This window comes from Macaca nemestrina, chromosome 2 (assembly GCF_043159975.1).
Source record: "Macaca nemestrina isolate mMacNem1 chromosome 2, mMacNem.hap1, whole genome shotgun sequence".
Taxonomy (NCBI): Eukaryota; Metazoa; Chordata; class Mammalia; order Primates; family Cercopithecidae; genus Macaca; species Macaca nemestrina.
In genome coordinates, this window is record NC_092126.1 from 40761462 (window position 1) to 40778316 (window position 16855).

General features: G+C 37.3%; 1 protein-coding gene across 9 annotated transcripts in view; it reads left to right on the top strand.

Annotated features, from left to right (window-relative positions):
• Window positions 1-16855, top strand: part of LOC105469939 (armadillo repeat containing 8) — a 113337-nt gene that overhangs the window by 18994 nt on the left and 77488 nt on the right. For 6 of the 9 annotated variants that reach the window (XM_011721568.3, XM_024789175.2, XM_011721566.2 and 3 more), the window contains 2 exons: window positions 4008-4084; window positions 16727-16798. In XM_011721568.3, coding sequence (XP_011719870.1) covers window positions 4008-4084; window positions 16727-16798 — 149 coding nt within the window. The remainder of the gene's footprint in view (window positions 1-4007; window positions 4085-16726; window positions 16799-16855) is intronic. The other 3 variants (XM_011721573.3, XM_011721569.3, XM_011721570.3) reach the window with 1 other exon arrangement.

Here is a 16855-nt window from a genome sequence, read left to right on the forward strand (position 1 = left end):
TAAGACAGATCATGTGTCTATTTCCCTAAACCTTCTAGTGGCTTCCCAACTTGGACCATAAAAATCAAAATCTTAACAATGACCAACAAAGTTCTATAGCAGTGCTATCCAATAGAAAAATGTAAGCCACATGTGTAATTTAAAATTTTCTAGCAGCCAAGCTATCTAAAGTAAAAAGGAAACAAGTGAAGTTGATTTTAATGTTATTTAAACCAGTAAAGCAAAATATTATTTCAACATATCTGTGTAATAAGTTATTAATGAAATTTGTTTCAAAAATAGCAAGTCTTCAATATCTGATGTGTAGTTTATACAATTTGGATGCTAAATTTTATTGGAAATACTGGATTCATATTTAGATGTCATAAAGTTTATAGTTGAAAATGTAGACTCATATACCCAGGTAGTTCCAAATCATTCTTAAAAGTTTAAAAATAACTGAATCCAGTATTGGTTTCTTAATTTTAATTAAAGTTTAAAATATTATCAAAATTCACTTCCTAGCCATATTTCAAATTTCAAATGCCGTATGAGGCTAGAGGCTGGCTTACTGGACAGTGCAGCTCTTTACCATCTGGCCCCTGTTCTCTGCCTCATCTCCTGCTGCTCTCTCCTTTGCTCATTCTGCTCCAGCTATAATGGCCTCATATTCTTTGATTATGGCAGATACTTCTCATTTTAGGGCATTTGAATTTGCTGTTCTTTTTGCCTTAAAGCTCTACCCCTAGATGGGTGCACAGTCTGCTCTTTCACCTTCTTCAGGACTTCACTCAAATGTCACCTTTTTAGACATTCTTTCTCTTACCAACCCGTTTAATATCTGTACAAATTGCCTTTTTTCCCTACCTCTTCGATTTCTAGGCTGCCTTCTGAAAGAAGAGAGAAGAGGACTGGGAGGGGAGAGGTGACCTGATCTACAAGGGAAGGCAGTGAACTATCAGAATTGTCCTATACAGATAAATGAATATGTTAGACAAAAGTGTAGAGTTAGATAAGGTTGAATAAGAGATCATATCCCTTCAGCTTGCTTGCTGTCTGAGCAACTTATATGATTATTTTTGTGTATACATGACAATCCTTTCAGATATTAAGCTTCTTAAATGCGAAGCTCTGCCTTAATGTCCTCATATACCTTCTTTGGCATCTAGCATGTAACTTTGACCAAAAGGCAGTGTGAAATACCCAGTTACGGGCCACCTATTGGTTAGCTTTTTGTGTTTTACGTCCTGCGGTTGCCTCTCTATCCTCTGTTCTTTTCAGTGCCAGCAACTAGTATACTTGCTGATTGTTTTCTTGTGTTGGCTTCGCGTGCCCTATGGCAATAATTGTAATATTGATTCTTTCTTTCCTTGTCCATCCTGGTACACTCTTCCTCATTTTCCAAAGCCAATTCTTGAAAGAAGCCTTCCCTGATTCCCCGGGTTTACAGACGTCCTCCCCAGTGCCGCCTTTGTGTCGTGTATACTATAATTCTTATATCCTTATAGGAAAATAATCATATAAGCATAGTAACGAGAATATGAGTTCTTGAGAACAGGGACTGTGCCTTACTAAATTTTTCTTTATTAAAGATAAATTTATTTTTAATGCTTTCCTCGGTGCATGTTATATTGAACCAACCAGGCACAGAGCAGCAAAAGAATTGCTATTAATGGGGGAAATTTATGTTAAGATACACGTCATTGAGAGGTAAGAGATGTGGAGCTATAGAGAGTAAAGGTAGAACAGTAAAATCAAAATCAGTCTCTAGAAAGGAGGATCTGAGATACTTAGAACTTTTACTATGTCAGAAAGCCGGGAAAACATATACTCAAATGGAGTGGCAAAACTTACCTGTTTGTATTATAGTAGTGCTTTTTTCAGTTCTCCTCTAGCTTTTGCTCTTCATATATTGTTTCTTGATATGTCTGTACAGTTATTTGTGTCCTTACTGTACATTTGATGATCTGACAAATGAGTAAAGATCATGAGATGCCTCATTTGTAAACTGAGGGATTGGGCAGATTATCTTTGAGAGTCCCTCTAACTCAGTGATTCTGTTATTTTGAGGAAAACAGATTCTGTTAGCAGGTGCTTTAATGGTACCCTGGTGGGCACAAGAATTTTCATCACTTTTGCCTCTTTGCTTCTACTGTTTTTTCTTTATAAATGAAGTACATGCTAAAAAGCAAGCATTTGAGCTGGATGTAGTGGCACACACCTGTAGTTAAGTTACTTGGGAGGCTGAGATGGGAGCTTGAGCCCAGGAGTTTGAGATCAGCCTGGGCAAGACCGCATCTCGCTCTCTCTCTCTCTCTTTTTTTTTTTTTTTTTTTTTTTTTTTAAAGCAGGTATTTGAGTTGCCTTTGAGGATATTTTGGTAGCAAATTCAGAATATGAAAATATGTGTTGGCTGGGCACAGTGGCTCATGCCTGTAATCCCAGCACTTTGGGAGGCCGAGAAGGGCGGATCACGAGGTCAGGAGTTCGAGACCAGCCTGGCCAACATGGTGACACCCCCATCTCTACTAAAAATACAAAAATTAGCTGGGTGTGGTGGTGCATGCCTGTAATCCCGGCTACTCAGGAGGCTGAGGCAGGAGAATTGCTTGAACCCGAGAGGTGAAGGTTGCAAGTGAGCCAAGATCGTGCCGCTGCACTCTAGCCTAGGCAACAGAGCAAGACTTCCTCTCGGTGGAGGGGGGAAGAAAGTATGTGTTGACTTGGTTAACTATATTATCAGAAAACTACAGTTTGTGTAGTTGTCCAGAGTTATTTTTGGTGGCTCAAAAGTTTAAGCTGGCACTGTATCTTGGTAATTAACTCTTTTACTGATTTGGAGTTCTGAGTAAATTGGAAAAGTTATTTCTTCCTCCCTGTAATAACTTATTGCTAACAATGGGGGAGTATATAAAGTTATTTCAGCACACATCAGAAAAAACAAGCAGGGGACAAAACTTTTTCTCTGGTTCTTAAATATGGGTTCTTTGTTTTAAATAATGTTAAGCATCAAAAATTAAATATTAAAAAAGAGTTACCCTCCAAAATAAATATTACAAGAAATAACACAATAGAAAAACTCCACAATACAAATGAAAAGGAGGTAAGTGTCTTCCCTTTGTACTCTTTCTAATTCTACCCACCCTTATCCAGTTCAGTTGAGACAGCTTTTGGCCTACAGATCACTCTAATTCTTAATTGTTTTCCTTCACAGAAAGTGTGACAACTCCTTTATTTGTTTTTACTTCTGCCTCCAGCAGTGAAGCTCCTCTATGTTAGTCTAAGGATTTCCTCTTGTACCTAGACTACCCCTTACAGACTATTTCATGAAGTCCTCACTCTTCCCTGGCTGAGAGCCAGATTTTGTCCTTTAGTGTGTACTAAATTACAGAAGTAATATTCCTGTTAATCATATGTATGTGACACCCAGCAGTTAGTGAAGAAACTTAGCTTGCTGCTAAGTATATATGCTGACTTATATGCCTAGGTCTTCTGTTGGCAAAACTTCAGGGCTCACCACAAAGGTCCCACTGTCTAGCTATGTGTTTAGTGAGAGCTAGGTGTCTTCTTTCTTCTCTTACTGTTTATCTTTGTCATGAGCTTTTTTTCAGACTAATAAAGTATTTACAAAAATATACTTAATATCTTCCTGATGATTCTTTTGAATGAACAAAGTTATGTGCTTTGTAATTATGTTGATTTTCCAAGCTCTCCTGCTAGTTTTAAGACATAGTAAAATGTATACCATGGACATTCTTACTTTTGAAATTGGGCATTCTTAGAAGAAAAATATTGATCTTTGACGTCTTGAACTGAACACTACAGTTTCCCATTATTTTGATACCTGAGAGAGAAAAGTCACCTGCTTAAGTATCCCATATCATAAGGAGACAAAACTAAGTATTTAATATAAATTTTAATGCATCTACCTTAAGTTAAATTATCTAGTCACTTGATATTGTGGGTGATGCTGTGAATTTGTGATTTGCATGGCTTCAGATGTCATAATTTTTCCCCCCACTTTCTAGGAAGTAACAGCTAGCAGTCGCCACTATGTTGACAGGCTATTTGACCCTGATCCCCAGAAAGTTCTACAAGGTGTCATGTAAGTAGTATGTATTTAAGAGTCTATCAAAAAGTTGTTTGTTTTCATGTTTTTATCTGCCAAATATTTTAATTTTGAAAATATAGGGTTATACCTTTTTTCTTTCATTTGGCTTCTTGCTAGAAAGACTGCTTGACATTCATGACGTTTAATATTTTACTGTAAAGAATTGTCTTTTGAATAGTTGTTAACTGACATGGTTAGCTTCATTTTTTTGTAGAATGCTTGTTTCACATTAAAAAAAATGTTTTTGAATAAACCAGTAGGGTTTTTTGTTTTGTTTTTGGTTAACTCATTAACTGTCACCAAGATTGAGTCTCCTGATGATGTTTTAAATTTAGAATTTAGAAAGCTATCAGAAAATTTAAACTCTTAATAACCTTAATGCCTTTTTTCCTCCAAAATTTCATGTTTAATGAGAGGAAACATTTTTAAGCCACATACCAGAGGTAATTATGCTCTTAAAAAATTAAGAGAAGCAAATAGGATAAGGTTTCAGATTTATTCCCTTTCATTTGAGTTTCAGATTATCATACTCTTAGCACATTAGTTCTAAGGAGGAAGGTCTAGACTAAGGCTCATCATGGAGTTGGGAAGTGTGAAGGATCCACAGGCCTGAACTGTGTCTGTGGGAAGAAAGACACAAAAAAGGGTCAAGATACGTTTGGGTAATGGTGAGGGCGCCAGTGAGGGAGGCCTCATTCTTTTTCTCTAATCCCATAAGCATCGTCAGCCAAATAGTACTTTAACTTGTGCTCAGCCATGGCAAGGCTAGGATGCTTTGTTTATACAAGTTTCTTCAGACTGCAGTTCTTAAAACCTCTTTCCCCAAAGGCATTGTAGGCTTTGGAGTTGTGAATTTATAAAGGGAGGTAAGATAAAAGTGCTGTAAAACTGCTTGGCTATTCAAATTGAGCTGCAAGGGAAGGTGAGAAGCTGGTTAGGATCTACCCGAGATACTTGACACTTTACTTTTATGGCCTCTCAGTTTACAAAAAACGGTGGTGTTTCTAGTGTTCTCATTATGTTAACTTTGTCTTTGTCCCCTTAAGCAGGAGACTTTATAATTATTTAATCACTCCTTTTTAGACTAGTTTAATTATTACGAGGAAAAATGGTTTATTAAATCCATCTATTAAATAAATCAGTTTGGGTTGTACCTACACACACAAGTTAGTCAAGGGGGCAGGTTTAACTTAACACTCTTCCTTGGACAGATACTCTCCACATGCAACCAGATAGCTCTGTATATAGATAATTCTAAATATTACTTAAAATTTCTCAATAAATAGTTGAGAATGTTAGACTTATTAAGTGTTCAATAAATGGTATTAAAAGATGATATCACTGCTACCATGTTTAGGGGAAAGCTAAGTTTAGTAATCAAGGATTCTGTGTGATAGACTTGTAGAATTCTCTATCTGATATGAGTAGCTGATTCGAATGTTGTCACTTTGAGAAATTTTTTACTTACCAAAGAACACTGTAGTTTTTCAAAAATTGATAAAATACCAAACGATAAAAGTGGGAAAGACAGAATTATGACCAAGCAGCTAAAATGTAGTTTGATAGCCTTAGTGTCTTTTGAAAAACTACCAGTCTGAGACCTAATTAGCTGTCAGGTAGGCATAAAGAAATGTTTGTGTGAAGGAATGGTAGAGTAGAAAGAGCATGGGCTTTGGAGTTGGACAACAGTGGATTGAATTCCTGATAACGACATTTTCTAGTATGGTCCCTTGCTAGCTGTTTGCTTGGACAAACTTTGTAATTTCATTGAGCCTCAATTTTATCATCTGTAAAGATAAGATAACACTGCCCATATTGCCAAGTTGATGTGAGAATTAAATCAGAATTATAAAATTCAATGTCTGATACATTGTGGATCATTTGGCACTTAGGTGGTTAGTTGTTATTAGCCCCAATTTAAAACAACTTAAAAAAGATAATTCTCCTCAAAGAAGAGAAAGGGGGAAAAAAACAGAGGAGACAGTTCAAACTAAAGTAGAAGTGAGAGGGGGACTAAAATTCCTGACTCAGACAGGAGAATGTGAGTGATAACACATTGTAGTAAACGTGATTGCTACTTAAAATACTAAAATCTGTTTATAGTTTGAAGGGGACAGATCACCCAATATTTTTTCACTTTATTTCAGAGTAATACTGATCTTATGGAGATATGTGTAGTGTGATTTGATAAAGCTTCCTTTTCTCCAGATAGAAATATTTATTCTTTATGATTTCTTTCTTAAACTTTGTCACTGTCTGAAAATTAATTGTACGTGGTCAAGAGAATGAAAAGTGAATTATTTTCAACATTATCTGTCTTTAATATATATATATATATTTTTTTTTGAGGCGGAGTTTCACTCTTGTTGCCCAGGCTGGAGTGCGATGGCGCGATCTCGGCTCACTGCAACCTCCACCTCCAGGGTTCAAGTGATTCTCCTGCCTCAGCCTCCCGAGTAGCTGGGATTACAGGCGCCCACCACCACGCTCGGCTAATTTTGTATTTTTAGTAGAGACGAGGTTTCTCCATGTTGGTCAGGCTGATCTCAAACTCCCTACCTCAGGTGATCCACCTGCCACGGCTTCCCAGAGTGCTGGGATTACAGACATTAGACACTGTGCCCAACCGAAGTAATCTTGTTTAATACAATATGTATAGAAAAAGGGAATGAAAATGATATTTAGGAAAAGAGAGTTGACCAATTTTTTGATTTTTATATACCTCACTGTCATCATTAAGTCACACAGAGACCATTACTAGACCAAAATTGGTAGGTAGAAAGATGGGCACAGAGTATAAACAACCAAAGGTAGCCTATTAATTTTAGGGAAGGAAAAGGTAGAGGCTGAAATATCATTAAGTCCAAAATATTTAATTGAAGGGACATAAAATAATTGACAAAAATTGTAGCTTTGACTACAAGCTAACCAGAGTTTTATTTTTCTGCCTCTATTAAATTTGATTTTTCTCAGTAAATGTTATGAACATATACGAGGCATGGTGGAAGGCATGTGTAGTAACAGTTGCTTGGGAGGCTGAGTCGGGAAGATTGCTGGAGCCTAGAGTTCAAATCCTGCCTGGGCAACACAGTGAGACCCTATCTTGAAGATAGATAAGATTGTGAACATGTATAACATACTAGCAGGTAAAGCAAAATCAGATTAAAGATGAATAATGATTCTTCATCATAGTCTACAGCTAATCTACTAGCTGAGTTAGAGCTATAGCTCTACCCAAAAATATGGGGAACTTCTTTGTAGATAGCTCACATCACAGTGGACCATTTTACCTAGTCAGTGAGTATGCCTTGTTGAAAAATAACATTAAGCATCAGAACTGCTTAATTTTCAATTGTTGAAGAATGTGGAGTTACGTAGAGATAACTTTGATAGTAGCACAATAGTTAGCATAAACTTGAATGGTCCTGTTGTGTAAAAGGTTTGAATACAAAATCAGGTCCTTATCTCTAAAAGAGCAAAATTCCATGTGCATAACTGAATAGGTAAGATATGAGCTGAAAGAAGAGGGAAGTCACTGTGTAGGTCATAAACTGTAGCCTTTGCAACTACAACAGAGAGTAGGTATGTCAGTTAAAGTACCCTGCATTGCAAATTCTGAGCTTCCTGTAATATGGAGATCTGCATGTGACTTAAAAAATTGCAGGGCCTTTTTTGGTGAAGTTATTATAGTATTGGTTCCACCATGTAAAATCTCATACTTGAAGAAGAATAACTGTTCATATGATTTTGTAAATCATGAGTGAAAGCTACTTAAACACTGTTTTTTTTTTTTTTTTTTTAACATAACAAAATTAGAGCACTTGATCTGGTTTTCATGTTAGTGAATTTCAATGAAAAGATTAACAGAGGCCAGGCATGGTGGCCCATGCCTGTAATCCCAGTACTGTGGGGAGGCCAAGGTGAGCGGATCACTTGAACCCAGGAGTTCCAGCTTGGAAAACATGGTGAAACCTGTCTCTACAAAAATAAAAATTAAAAAATTAGCCAGGCATGGTGGTACGTGCCTGTAGTCCCCACTACTTGCAAGGCTGAAGTAGGAGGATCCTTTGAGCCCAGGAGGTGGAGGTTGTTGCAGTGAGCCGAGATTATGCCACTGCACTCCAGCCTGTGTGACAGAGTTGTTTTTGTTTTGTTTAAAAAAAAAAGGTTAGCAGATATCTCTACATGGCCCTTTGTTGATATTGCTAAGTTGAAGAGCAAAAGTTGATATAAGCCAGTGTAGCTAGCTTTGTAGTTTCAGAGTTTAATAGAATTAGAAAGCTCGACTAGACCTCTGGTGAATTGTCAGGCACTTGTGGATGCTGCAGAATCATGTGATTTTTTTTTCCCCCACCAAGAATCCACTTCTAAAGTGTCTTCTGAAGCATTTTAATGTACTGATGATATGAGTTTATTTTGGTAATGATTATTTAATTCTCTTAGCTCCAGGAAATTTTGTATCTCTGGTTTCAGTAGAATGTAGACAGGTTCCATTTTCTTGAGTGAGCTAAAGATAAGAGTTCCCATAAAATGAATTTATAATTCCGTAAAATGAAGCCTTTGGGTTTTGAGAACTTTTAAGTTAAAGGGTTAAGTTTTAGAATAATTGAAAGTAAGTATTCCAAAAAAAATTAAAAAAATTTCTCCTCCTAATACATTTAATCAGTTTGTTTTGTTTTGTTTTGAGATGGAGTCTCGCTCTGTCACCCAGGCTGCAGTGCAGCAACGTGATCTGAACTCACTGTAACCTTTGGCTCCTGGGTTCAAGCAGTTCTGCCTCAGCTTCCTGAGTAGCTGGGATTACAGGTGCCCGCCACCATGCACAACTAATTTTTGTATTTTTAGTAGAGACAGGGTTTTGCCCTGTTAGCCAGGCGGGGCTGTTCTCGAACTCCTGACCTCAAGTGATCCTCCCACCTCGGCCTCTCAAAGTGTTGGGATTACTGTGCCCCCCCGGTCTTAATCAGTTATTTTTGAGGGTTATGGGTAAACATACACAAAAGTGACCTTAATACCAAATGTGATAGAGTGGTCTGCGTCTTACTTGTTTAAAACTATATATTCTGAGACAGAATTTGGTCAGAGAATTCGGTAGGCAGGATTATCCAGGAATGATTAAATCAAATTAACATAGTCTTTACTTGCAGACAGATAAGCTGTTTGTATACGTATGTCTATGTGATACTAACTTTGAACATCAATACTATATATTTGTATGCATATGTGTATATATCTTTTCTTTTCTTTTCTTTTCTTTTTTTTTTTGAGACAGAGTCTCACTCTGTCACCCAGGCTGGAGTGCAGTGGCGTGGTCTTGGCTCAATGCAACCTCTGCCTCCTGTGTTCAAGTGATTCTCCTGCCTCAGCCTCCTGAGTAGGTGGGACTGCATGCACATGCCACCACGCTCGGCTAATTTTTTGTATTTTTAGTAGAGACGGGGTTTCACCGTGTTAATCAGGATGGTCTCGATCTCCTGACCTCATGATCCACCTGCCTCGGCCTCTGAAAGTGCTGAGATTATAAGCATGAGCCACCGTGCCCGGCATATATATCTTTTCAAATGTATGAAACACTTAACTGTATGCTGCCATATTGTTCCATACAGTTCTAACACATTTTTTATGTTCTTTGGAATGATTAACTATATTTAAAGTGTTAATATCTACCAAAATATTTTGGTAGATTTTACTCTTCATTTTTGGAGAATGTAAGGTGATTTGTAATCATACATTGATAAAACAGAGTTAAATACATTAAATATCCTAATTTTGGAGCCAGCATTTAATTTTCAAAATTATGTATTCACTTGTCATTAAGAAACCATAAAATGCTATGGAAAGAAGATTAAATATTTACAGTAAACTTTTCATGGTGTTTTTTAAATTTTTTTTTTTTTGAGATGGAGTCTTGCTCTGTCATCCAGGCTGGAGTGCAATGGCGCAATCTCGGCTCACTGCAACCTCTGCCTCCCAGGTTCAAGTAGTTCTCTTGCTTCAGCCTCCTGAGTAGCTGGGATTACAGGTGCACGCTACCATGCCCGGCTAATTTTTTTTTTTTTTTTTTTTTAAGTAGGGGTGGGGTTTCATTATGTTGGCCAGGCTGGTCTTTTTTTTTTTTTGAGACGGAGTCTTCGCTCTGTCGCCCAGGCTGGAGTGCAGTGGCCGGATCTCAGCTCACTGCAAGCTCCGCCTCCCGGTTTCACGCCATTCTCCTGCCTCAGCCTCCCGAGTAGCTGGGACTACAGGCGCCCGCCACCTTGCCTGGCTAGTTTTTTGTATTTTTTAGTAGAGACGGGGTTTCACCGTGTTAGGCAGGATGGTCTCGATCTCCTGACCTCGTGATCCACCCGTCTCGGCCTCCCAAAGTGCTGGGATTACAGGCTTGAGCCACCGCGCCCGGCCTGCCAGGCTGGTCTTGAACTCCTGACCTTGTGATCTGCCTGCCTCGGCCTTCCAAAGTGCTGCTTTTCATGGTTTTATACAGATCAGAACTATATCTGAAACTACATATATTCCAAAAATCTACATCACAGAGTAATTTGTTTATAAGAATGAACTAAATTACAGTCAATTCTGTTTTTTCAGTTTATACATGTAGTTGATATTCAGTAAATGCCTAAGTTGATTTGAGCTGAATTTTGCTATAAATTTTCCAAGTGCCTCTTGAATCAAAGCCTTATGATAAAAATAACTTTAATTTGAATAATAGATCATCATTAGCTAATTCCTAAAATTGGCAATTCAGTAATGACAATGGAATTAATTGTCATATAACTTTAGTTGGAATATGAATATACCTCATGCCTTAACCATGTATGATAATAGAAAAGTTACCATACTTGTATGTCTGGATGTTAATTCTCCAAAAAATGTCATGATAATTACAATTATAGGGACAGAGCAGTGTGTATGTTTGTGATTCTCACAGTCCAAATAATGTAAGTTGTTTACCATGTTGCCCTTATTCTAGTTACCCACAAATATGTGTTTTTTCCCTTATTTTACAAATGAATGTTTTATAAACAGCAAGTTTTCATAAGTAGATTAAACTTTATACTCAGATTATAGTTTTAGTATCCAGTGTGGTTTTGGGCTACTTTATACTAGTTAGACCAGAAATAAATACAGAGTATTCCAAATATGAAGCAGAAAAGAGCTGCCTTCAGGTACGTGAAAAGTAATACTGGTTCAAAATGAAAATATAGTCATGCACTACGCAATGATGTTTCAGTTAAAGACAGTTAAAGTCAGTGACCCGGTAAGAATATAATACTGTATTTTGTATTTAAATATGCTTAGATACACATTACCTACCATTGTGTTACAGTTGCCTGCATTATTCAGTACAGTAACATGCTGTACATGTTTGCAGCCTACGAGCAATAAACTATACCATATAGTCTAAGTGTGTAGTAGGCTATACCATCTAGTTGGTGTAAGTACACCCTATGATGTTCACACAGGGACAAAGTTGCCTAATGATGCATTTCTTGGAACATATCCCCGTCGTCAAACAACATGTCCTCGTCGTTAAGTGAAGCATGACTGTAATTGATTTTTAGCTTGAGTCTCCAGTCTTCAATACTTTTAAAGATAATTTTGTTTTTAGGTGATATTAGGTTTTCAGTTAAAATATATGCTATTTTTGACCGTTTAGAAATAAATATATTCATACTTGATTGACTGAAATTGTTTTTCCAGCAGGTCTAGATCCTTTTTTTTTTTTTTTTTTTTTTTTTTTTTACTTTTTCTGTAATTTTAATAGCAACTTACAGCGCTTTTTGTCTTGGTTTTCATCACCCTTATAATGTTCTAATTTAGACATATGCTGTGGTAGGCACTGTACATTTTAATATTCAAGCCCTTTTTCTCTGCCACACTAAAAATCTCTTTGAGAGCAAAGAAAGTAAAGTAGAAAGTTTAACCTCCATGTAAATGTGGGAGCTTATCAAGTCCATTTATTAGCATGCAAATTTAAGATTCTAGCCAGATTTTAGCTGAAAATCTTTCTCAAGAAGTGCATGTTTGTAACATCTTAATATTGACTTCTTTTCTCCCACTCCCGAAAAGTGGGATATCCCCAAGGCTTATTTATTCTTATCTCACCTCAAAGATAATTCAGTGTGTACAAAGTCAGAATCAATCCTTGTCTTGTTAAGAGATTTCTTCTCTAAGCTTTCTGTTGTTTCCTTCACCCATGTGCCCAGACATGAAGTAGTCACTCAAGACATGTCACGTAACACATTTTTGTACCTATTAAATCATCTTGTTAACTGCTTCCTCAAAATGACCTTTGTATTAATGATTCCTTTGGCTGCTCCACTAATCAGTTTTGTATAACCAGATACCTAGATGGATTGATTAATTCCTTCAACAAACATTTATTGAGTGCCTGCCTAGTACCAAGCATTGTGCTAGTATGGGGGTATATAAAGGTGAATAATGTAGTCAGTGCTCTGGAGGGTCCAAAAATCTAATGAAATAGTCAAATAACTAAAGAGACCATCCATGATAGTTTACCTGGTGAATGCTATTTTAAAGATAAGAATAGGAGATCTGGAGATCACAAGGGGGGCATCAGCCACTTAATTGTCCCTCTTAACTAGTATTATAAGCCTTCCAATCCATTTCACATTCAGCTTATTTTCCTTAGTCACTGCTTCCTTCATGTCCCTTCTGTGATCAGAAATATGATTGCTCCTCAATCCATCTCCCTTTAGTTTGTCTCATCTCCCTATCACTTTTCTAACTTTATGTTCCATGCCACTCTAAAGCGAACTTGTTTTTCAATTCAGGCTCCTTGTAGTGCCCCAGGAACATGCCATTTTCATTTCCAATATGGTCTTGTATGAACGATTTCTCCTTTTGCCCTCCCATCTGCTTGTCCAAGTTCTATTCTAAGGTTTATCTTAGTTCTTAACCATTGCTCAAAATCTTTTAAGCTTATTGAGCATCTACTTTTCTTGACCTTATAAACACTCAGTTTATAATTTAGTACTGACTTACATTGATAGTGTTATTTTTGCCACTCCAAGGATATTGTGAACTCCTCAGACCAGGCATCCCATTGTGTGATACTTTCATATGCTTCATAGAGACTAGCACAATGCTGAGCTCAAAAACTAGTTGTTGAATTTCAGTAGAAGTAAGTAGAGCATTTTCCCCAACATTAAAAGTTAGTGGGCATGAGATGACATTCTTTTGGTCTGCAGGGAAAGGGTGTCTGACTAAAAGTTAGAAACACTTTTGTTTTGTATAAAAATGTAACATTAAAACACAGAAGGAAAAAGATGATGAATTTACTGAATTCATTTGTCTTTTCCATTGGTTCGTTGTCAATGCCTGATGTCCTGGTGGTAATGGAAAAAACAGTTGGCATAAAAGACATGTGTTGAGACTGGCTCTGTCATTTAATATTGGGTTCTGAAAAACCCCAATCCTGCGTTGTAGCTTTCTCCTCTGTAAAATGGAGTTAATATTACTCAAGGTTATGATGAAGATGAAATTAAGTAGTGGATATGGAATGCTTTGTAAATTTGAAGGTAATATAGAAATCTGGGATAGTGTTGTGTTCCCATCTTGGACGATAGCTGTGAATTTGCATTTTACAAAAATAATGGATATCTAGAATCACTATAATTAATGATCTGCTGACAGTAACTTCTCCGATATTTCCAGGTGAGATTGGCTTTCTTGCCTCTGAAGAGGAGATAGACTTTTATCCTAACAAAGTGATGATTGTATTATGATAGAGGGCAACTAGGAGGGACACCTAACCCTGACCTGGGAGTTTCAGGGCATGCTTCCTGGAGGAAGTGACACTCAGACCTGAAGGATGAGTAAAGCTAGCCAGAGGAAAGTATGAGAGAGGGGATAAGGAGATGACAGAGAAAGAATAACTGCACTCTGGGAACTGAAAGAAGTTTCATCTAGATGGCTGAATGTTGTCATCTGAAATTGATTCCTTAATCCTGTTAATTAATCCTTTTGATTTTAATTCTTCATAGAAGTGATCTAGCATTCCTTTATAGCAACAATTGAATAGAATTTATTAACATCGTTTTTTCTTATCTAGCACAGGTATATTTACTTACTAAAACCAGAGCGAGAATCTTTTTCTTTAGACATTGTTCCATTTTATTGTGTTCTCTTTAGGTGACATTTCCTCTATTGCCATCAGTTACCTCCTTCATGTCCTTTTTGTAAAACTATTAAGAGAATTAGAAAATTTGGGTTTGAGGGGTTTTTGTTTGCTCTTGTCTATAAAAACATGGCATGGTTTCAGATGTTGGGAATGGGTTCATTTGGTAATGTTAGGGACCCCTCATTTCTTTTTTTTTTTTTTTTTTTGAGACAGAGTCTGGCTCTGTCACCCAGGCTGGAGTGCAGTGGCGCGATCTCGGCTCACTGCAAGCTCCGCCTCCCGGGTTTACGCCATTCTCCTGCCTCAGCCTCCCGAGTAGCTGGGACTACAGGCGCCCACCACCTCGCCCGGCTAGTTTTTTGTATTTTTTAGTAGAGACGGGGTTTCACCGTGTTAGGCAGGATGGTCTCGATCTCCTGACCTCGTGATCCGCCCGTCTCGGCCTCCCAAAGTGCTGGGATTACAGGCTTGAGCCACCGCGCCCGGCCAGGGACCCCTCATTTCTGCTTAATTAAGAAGAATGGAGAGGAAAAACTGTGGAAATATTAGGGTTGGGAGTTCTGGAATAGAAAGCACTCAGAATGGCACTTAGCCTACACAGACTCTAGATGGGCTGGACAAATGAATGTGCTGCATTAGTATAGGCAGAACACATTAAGAGAAAGGGAGATGATGAAAGTAAACAACAAGCTGGTAGGTTAAGGTCCATATGCTGATGATTATGAACTAAAGCCTCTAAAGAAAACAGGCCTCCATGAGGATGCAGGAGCTTAGAAATACAATCTCTTACTAACTTTAACTTTGCTAATTGAGCCTTTGATATCATATAGCTTTATATTCATGTGTCAGAACTTGCTAACAACCTCAGTAAACTTCATTCAGTTCAGTCCCATAAACAACAACAAAAAAATTGCTACTTATTTCTTGAAAACCATATAGAAGATCTGAGGGATACTTTACAGAGGGATAGGTCAGGCCTTGAAAAAAAGCCATACCCTCAGGCACTGAGCTAATGAAAGAAAAACCAGGCATTCTCAGTGTTTGGCTCGACTTGTAAAAATGCCATTCAGAAACTTGTAGGGAAAATCTGCTTTTAACACATCACTAGTTGTTGCAGTATTTTTCTGCAATGATCAAAAAAGGCAATTGGAGACAAGGATTAATTGTTACCAGGTTCTTTAACGCCAGTAAATATGATTGGTGTTAGAAATATATGCTGACTCTAACATTTATTTGTTGATTTTTTTTTTTTTTTTTTGGAGATGGAGTCTCGCTCTGGCGCCCAGACTGGAGTGCAGTCTGATCTCTGCTCACTGTAACCTCCACCTCCCTGGCTGAAGTGATCCTCCCACCTTAGCCCCCCAAGTAGCTGGGACGACAAGTGCATGCCACCACAACTGGCTAATTTTTGTATTATTTGTAGAGATGGAGTTTCACCATGTTGTTCAGTCTGGTCTCAAACTCCTGAGTTCAAGCAATCTGCCTGCCTAGACCGCCCAAAGAGCTGGGATTACAGGTGTAAGTCAGCACGCCCAGCCGGGGAAGTATTTTTTTAAAGATTTTATTGGTAGTACTGGGTTTATTTTGAGCTATTTATTTTTTCTCTACATTTCCTTTTGAACCAACCACAAATTTGTGAGCCAATTGATCAGTGGTAGAGGTTCTCTTATTGTGGAATAGAGTTTTGCTCCTGGTGAAGTATAGTGCTCTGTGTAGCTAGAATAAAAAACACCTGAATATCTGAGAAATGTAAAAGATTTGTTGTTATTTTTTTAATCTCCTTAAGAGATAATTTTGCTTAAGCAAAAATAGTAACAATGTATTATGTTGTTTCTAAGCAATTTAAAAATATTATATAACAACAGCCCAAAAAATGAATGGGAAAATGGAAATACATACGTGAGGCTCTTAAAATACATATGCAATGGGCTAATATCACTTGAAGACTGACTGTGATAACTTAAAAGATGCATTGGAAAACAACAAAGGAGTACAGTTAGTAAGACAATAAAGCAGATAAAATGAAATTATAAGAAATAAAACAAAGACATCAAGAAAAAAAAGAAAAAAGTGAACAACGTGTAATCCTTGAAACAAGGAGATAATGTTCTGTGGGCTGTTTTTTTTTTTTGTTGTTGTTGTTGTTGTTGTTTGTTTAACTCACTCCCTACTCCCAGAGCTGAGTGGGAAAGTGGCCTACATTCCTTTATATCCAAAGAATTGGTAGGTACCCTTTTTAAAAGAACTCAATTCTGTACTGGAAGTATTTTGCCGGTACTCAGGATATCTCTCACTTTCTACAATACTTGCCTGTTTTACAGCCCCCACGTTCACTCTGCACCTATCTCTATCCCTTCGTTAGTACTTTAGATGAAAAAAGGTTAGTGCTTTTACTTTGTCAAATCTGAGATATTGCATAATGAAGTAGAATGATCTTTGATTTTTTTCAGTGCTATCTCAACATACTTTATTTTTTTTTCCCCTTAATTCAGAGACATGAAAAATGCTGTAATTGGAAACAACAAGCAGAAAGCCAATCTCATTGTTTTAGGAGCTGTTCCAAGGTATGTTTGCTGTCTCACCCCTTTCTTGCCATTCATACTAATTTCTAATGTATTTCT